The sequence below is a fragment of the Populus euphratica genome, unplaced genomic scaffold (assembly GCF_000495115.2).
Source record: "Populus euphratica unplaced genomic scaffold, PopEup_1.0 scaffold221.1, whole genome shotgun sequence".
In the NCBI taxonomy this organism is placed as follows: domain Eukaryota; kingdom Viridiplantae; phylum Streptophyta; class Magnoliopsida; order Malpighiales; family Salicaceae; genus Populus; species Populus euphratica.
In genome coordinates, this window is record NW_011499927.1 from 35059 (window position 1) to 41132 (window position 6074).

At 31.3% G+C, this 6074-nt stretch overlaps 1 protein-coding gene across 1 annotated transcript; it reads right to left on the minus strand.

The window, feature by feature from the left end:
• On the minus strand, positions 1-1983 carry LOC105135761 (T-complex protein 1 subunit delta-like). Its single transcript, XM_011040785.1, has one exon. The coding sequence runs from the start codon at positions 1843-1845 to the stop codon at positions 250-252; it is 1596 nt and encodes a 531-aa protein (XP_011039087.1). The 5' UTR covers positions 1846-1983; the 3' UTR covers positions 1-249.
• Positions 1984-6074: the final 4091 nt, after the last annotated feature.

Consider the following 6074-nt stretch of genomic DNA (forward strand, 5'->3'; position numbering starts at 1 on the left):
TTAGATCAAAAGTCAGGAAGGCTAGATGCTGGGGACAAAAAATAAAAAATCTCCGAATAAATTATCCCAAAACAAATCAAATGTCAACCAACAAAATTCTTTAACCATAACTCATCACTAAGATTTTTCCCGGGGGAAGAAAAACCTGAAGGAAAAACAGCCCCATTCCTAAGAGGCTCAAACCACAAATTCAAGACAGCCTAGCGACTAAACACGGATAGCCTAACACATTTCATCTTCAATTTCAATCTACCTGACAGTAACAATGTCATCGATCTTCAATAACATCCGGACACACTCTGTTGCCAGTGTCATGGCACTTGTACTGACAAGCAGAGGCTGCACCACGTTCTCCTCCAAAATATTCGTGATCTGCCCCTTCCTCACATTGATTCCTGTATTGATCTCTCCTTGAGCATGCCTATTCCTCAGTTCAGTCACAATAGTAATTGGGTTCAATCCTGCATTCTCTGCTAAAGTATATGGAATGACCTCAAGTGCCTCGGCAAATGACTTCACACAGTATCCTTCCATCCCGTGAAGCACCTTTGACCATGCCCCAAGCTGCCGTGACAGCTCAATCTCCGGAGCCCCACCACCAGCAATCAAAAAACGCTTACTCACCAAACACCTAACGACACACAGCGCATCATGCAAACTCCGCTCTGCCTCATCAAGAACCAAATGATTAGACCCACGTACAAGTACCGTGGTGGTCCTTCCCATATCCTTAATCCCAGTAATCTTGACAATCTTCCCATCTCCAAGTGAAACCTCCTCAACTAGATCCGCATACCCCAACTTTTCCTCTTTGAAATGCTCAATATTTGCAATGGGCAAACAATTCAAAGTCTTAGTAATGAACTCAATCTCATCCCTCTCCACATCCTTAATCACCAAAATCTTCGCTTTCGCCAGATAATGCAAGGATAAATCTGTCACCGCATCCCTCAAAATACTCTTCTGAATCAGCAACACATTACACCCAGTTGCCTTAATCTTCTTAATCATACCCAAAATATAATTCCTCTCTTCCTTCAGAATCCTGTCCATTTGTGCATAATCAGAAACCACAATACTCTGCTCAATATCAGTCTTTGGTGGGGAAATCTGAAACTGGATAACTGCAATCTTCGCATTCTCAACACGTGTAGGCCCACCTGCAGCATGACTCACTTTCTTATCGAAAATCAAACCCCTAACCATCTCCGTATCATCCACGGTTCCACCAAGCTTTTTCACTATCTTAATATCCCTAAGATCAACTAAATCAGGCTTCGCAGGATCCACAACAGACAAAACAGCATCAACGGCTAAGGGAGCTAGCAATGATGAATATTGACTAACTACTTTACTGTTTAATGACGTACTAGCGGATTTAATTAACGAGTCACGGTCCGTTAACTCTAACGGCACAGCCATTGCAGTTAAAACATCGACAGCTTTAATTGAAGCTTTATGCAATGAATCGGAGATAACAGTAGGGTGGATACCAGAGGAGAGGAGAGTAAGGCACTGCTTAAGCAACGATCCGGCGATGACAACGACGGTGGTGGTGCCGTCACCAGCAGCGGCGTCTTGAGATTTAGATAGTTCGACGAGCATCTTCGCAGCAGGTTGAAGAACCTCCATCTTGTTAACAATGGTGGCGCCGTCGTTGGTGATGATGACTTCGCCGCTCGCCGTTGAAATCATTTTGTCCATTCCTTTAGGACCAAGACTGGTTCTGATGGCGTCAGCCACCGCGCACGCCGCCTTGATGTTGGCATGGCGGATGTCTTCTTTCCGCTTGTTGTCGATGTAGGACTCAGTTTTGGAAGATCTAGGAGCGGAGACAGCTGCCATTGAATGGTTTGTTTGAAACCCTAACCCGAATTCAGTGGCGTGAGAGTGTAAAATAAGTAGGGAGGTAGGGGTAAAGGTGGAAGAGAACAAACCTAGGAAGAGAGGGGTTCTGTGGAAAAATGAAATGAGAAGTTGGGGTTTTTAGATGGCAAGCGAGTAATCAACGGTTTTTTTTTTTTTTAAAAGCAAGCGAGTAATCAACGGTTTTTTTTTTTAAAAAAAAGAAAATGGAGAAATGTTTTTTCTTTTTCTTTTTTAATGAAACGGTGGTGTTTCGTTTTACATTTTTATTTTAATCTTTCTATTGGAAATTAAGTAAAATGTTTTTTTTATATAAAATAAAAGATTACACCATGATAAATATTAAAGAAAATAAATGATAAAAAACCTAAGAATGTAAATTAATCACTGTATCATAGTATTAAAGTGAGATTCATTTTGCAGGACTCGCTAATCCAAGATTTACATGTGTTTTTAGACCTTTCTTATGGTATATTTTTAATATTTAATATTATTTAAAAAATATTAAAAAAAATTATAATTTTAAATATAGGGATGGTTTACTTAGTCAACTTACTTGCAAATAGAAGAATTATTTACTTGGAGTTGTTATAATTATAGTGCCTTTAAGCTTATGGCATTATAAAATAAAGTTTAAATTATTTATAAATATATTTTTTTATGATTTGAATGATATTTTTTTTTCAATAAACAAACAAATATTTTTTTTTAATTGAAAATATACTCAATTACTTGTAACTATTATAATTGCAAATTAATTAGTTGAATTACAAAAATATAAAATAACTTTTTAGGATTCATTGAATGATTATACTTGACAATTTGCAATCACTTATACTTAAAAAGGTGATAATATATCTTTTGAGCAACAATTTGTTGCCATATTGCGATATAGTAATTAACATAATTACGATGTAATTTGTTAAGTTAGATAGTAGTAAGATTAGATATGTTGTCTGTGCATTATCACTAGCCAAACAATTGTTTTTTAATAGAAAAGAAATGATGGGTTAAAAACATTTAAATCCCAAGTTAGTGAAATTGATGATTTAAATATTTATATAAAAAATAAAATAAATAGAGGTGAAATTGAAAATAAAATTTAATTAAAAACAATAAATGTAAATAAAAAAATGATAAATAACATAAGAGAGACTGAATCAAAAAAAAAAAAGGTTGATGGGCTGGCATGAATTTTTCCACGACCAACATGTAATACAAGAAAAAAAAGGAAAAAAAAATAATTTTAGACCAAACTAAATTAAATTATTGTACACACATCAACCATAAAGGAAGTGGATGTTACGACAAGTCAAATGATTTGACGAAATCGCTATTATAACAATTAGTTGCACACACCATTAAAAAACAATATAGCAGTTAACACATGCGTAGTAAGTTTTTTGTTTTTTTTTTATGTTTTTTGTGCAAAAATAAAAAATAATCTTAAAACCAAACAATATTAACAAACAGAACCATGATAAAGTCACAACCAAACTCCTAAATCCAAGGGTAAAATAAAGATAATATAGTAATTCAATTGTTTTATAAAAATTGAAATATACAAAAACATCCTAGTACAAAAAGCATTAAATTATTTTATTAAAGGGTTATATTGATAATTTTACTATGTATTTAAAAATCTAGTTGCTAAAATAACCCTAAATAATTCTCAAAAGATATTTATATCATGATGAAAAGTCCATCCTACCCCCCAAAATTAAGGCCAAAAACAACATAATCAAGGGACAAAAAAGTCATGATATTATTCTAATAAATAGTATTTTGTGTCTTGAGATATATTAAAAACCCTAAAAGGATTAGTGTTTTGGATAATAAATTGTAATGATATAATAAATAAAAGTATTTGATAATATTATAACTTGAAGACACTATATAATTATAATGATTTTAAATATTATTAGTTTACTGTTTTTTTTCCCAACTAAACTCAAGGCATTAATATTTCATATTTCATCAAAAGATAAAACTTATTTTATTTAAAGCAAAAAATAAGAGATTGAGATTTTGTTAATTGATTTAAGTTATTTTTTTAACTTTTAACTCATAGAAAAATAATAAATATCTTTGGTTATAAATAAATTTTAACTTAAATAAAAAATTTGTTATAAAATTTTTTATTTAATGAAAAGTTAAAACTTTCAACTTTTCATGTATAAATTCTAACTAAAAAATAAGAAGCCCAATGCAACTTAGCCTTAACCTCTGTAATGTCATTTGCAAGCTTATCATAAAATTGCTAGTGAATAAGTTACGACCATACTTGGACGAACTAATTGGCTGTGAAAATTGACTTAGAGAAGGTTTATGATAGGGTGAATTGGGATTTCTTGCAGACCATTTTAAAGGACTTTGATTTCCCTCTTAGTACTATGACTTGTTCCTCCTCCTTTACTCTCCTTTGGAATGGATCTAAGCTTCCCTCCTTTTCTCTAACATGTCGTCTCAAGTAAGGGGATCTAATAATTTATATTTTGAGAGGAGGTCCAGACAACTCTCATTTTTTGTGGAAGATCTCCTATTATTTTCTAAATTTAATACAGCTTAGATGTAGACTATGACTAGCGTGCTAGCATATTTTTGTAATGCTTTTGGTCTAAAAGCTAACCTTGAGAAGTTGAGGGTGATGTGCTAAAAACATGTCTAAAGACGAGTAAAACATAAGATCTCCCAATTATCGACAATTAAATTTGCAAGCAAACTTGGCAAGTATCTTGGATTTCTATTAATCTAGAAGAGAGTTAAATGGTCTGATTTTAGTTTGATTTTAGATAGGATTCGATAGAAGTTTTCGGATTGAAAAAGAAGGTTCATAAACAAGGCGGGGAGAGTTATTTTAGGTAGAGTAGTATTATCATGTATCCCCACTTATGTTATTTTAGCCACCTCAATCTATATATAATGGTATTAGTAGGCTAATTAGAAGGTTTATTTGAGGAAGAACAAATAGAGATGAAGGTGTGCACCTAGTTAAATGGGAGTCTGTTTCATGCCCAAGGAAATTTAGTGGCCTGTGAACTAGAGAGACAATAGCTATTGGCATTGCTCTCTTAGGGAAACAAGATTATAATGTTTTTTTTTTATTTTATTGTAGGAATAAGGTGTGGGTTAATATTTATTATCACAAATAATTTATTTAAGGAAGATGCTTCCCCAAATTCTTCTTTTTATGTAGTGATCCATTTTTGAAACCTTCTCCCACCTAAATAAATGCTTCATTTATAACTTGAGCAAAGGGGACCTTTCGATTTGGTGTAAGTTGTGGCTGGAAGAAAGGCCATTATGAAACTTAATTGATTATATGAATGTCATGGATTTTTATCTTAAAGTTAAAGATCTTTGGCTCAATGAAACCTGAGACTTTAGTAAGGTGGTAACATATATTCTCGAGCTTATCATGCAAAGCATTATGTCAATTCTTATCCTTTTGTTTCATGTTATTAATGAAATGAAACAGTTGTTTTAGTTGTTTTTATAAGCTGAGGTATAAGAATATTAAAACTAATATATAGATATTTGTTATAAAATATATATATTGAATTGATTTGTATGAAAATTCTATATAGAAATATTGTTTATTTTTATAAAAAAAACTCACGTGATAGTTGTGTAAGTGATCATTAAACTTAAGATCATTAAATTATCTTATATAGAGAATGTTATGTTTTAATAATGTTATATATTATTTTAATCGGGGTAATGAAAGAGTAGATATTGGATACAACATGAACTATATGAAAATACTTGAGTGATTAAGAGAGCATTTATCACCCTAAATGAATTAGAAAAAATATTCTATTTGCTTTCAAATAATATTGATTGATAAATCCTTGGATAAGACGAAATAATTTTTGAAAAGAATTTCAAATCTTACTTAAACGATCATCAACTATTATATAGAAAATAAATATAATTTAATATATAATACATACTCCATGCTTTAATGTTAAAGAACATTATTGATATAAAGATATTAATTACATTGAAAAAATAATCACTGAGAGGTTAAATTTAATTACTAGATTTAACCTTAAATCTAATATTTGAGGGATCATAACACATTACTAGATGATACACTTGATTATCAAATATAAATTAATCAATTATTGAATTGATAATAAATAAATTATTTAATTTATTTAATTTTATTTAATTAGAATTATCATTTATATTTTAGCCATCACATC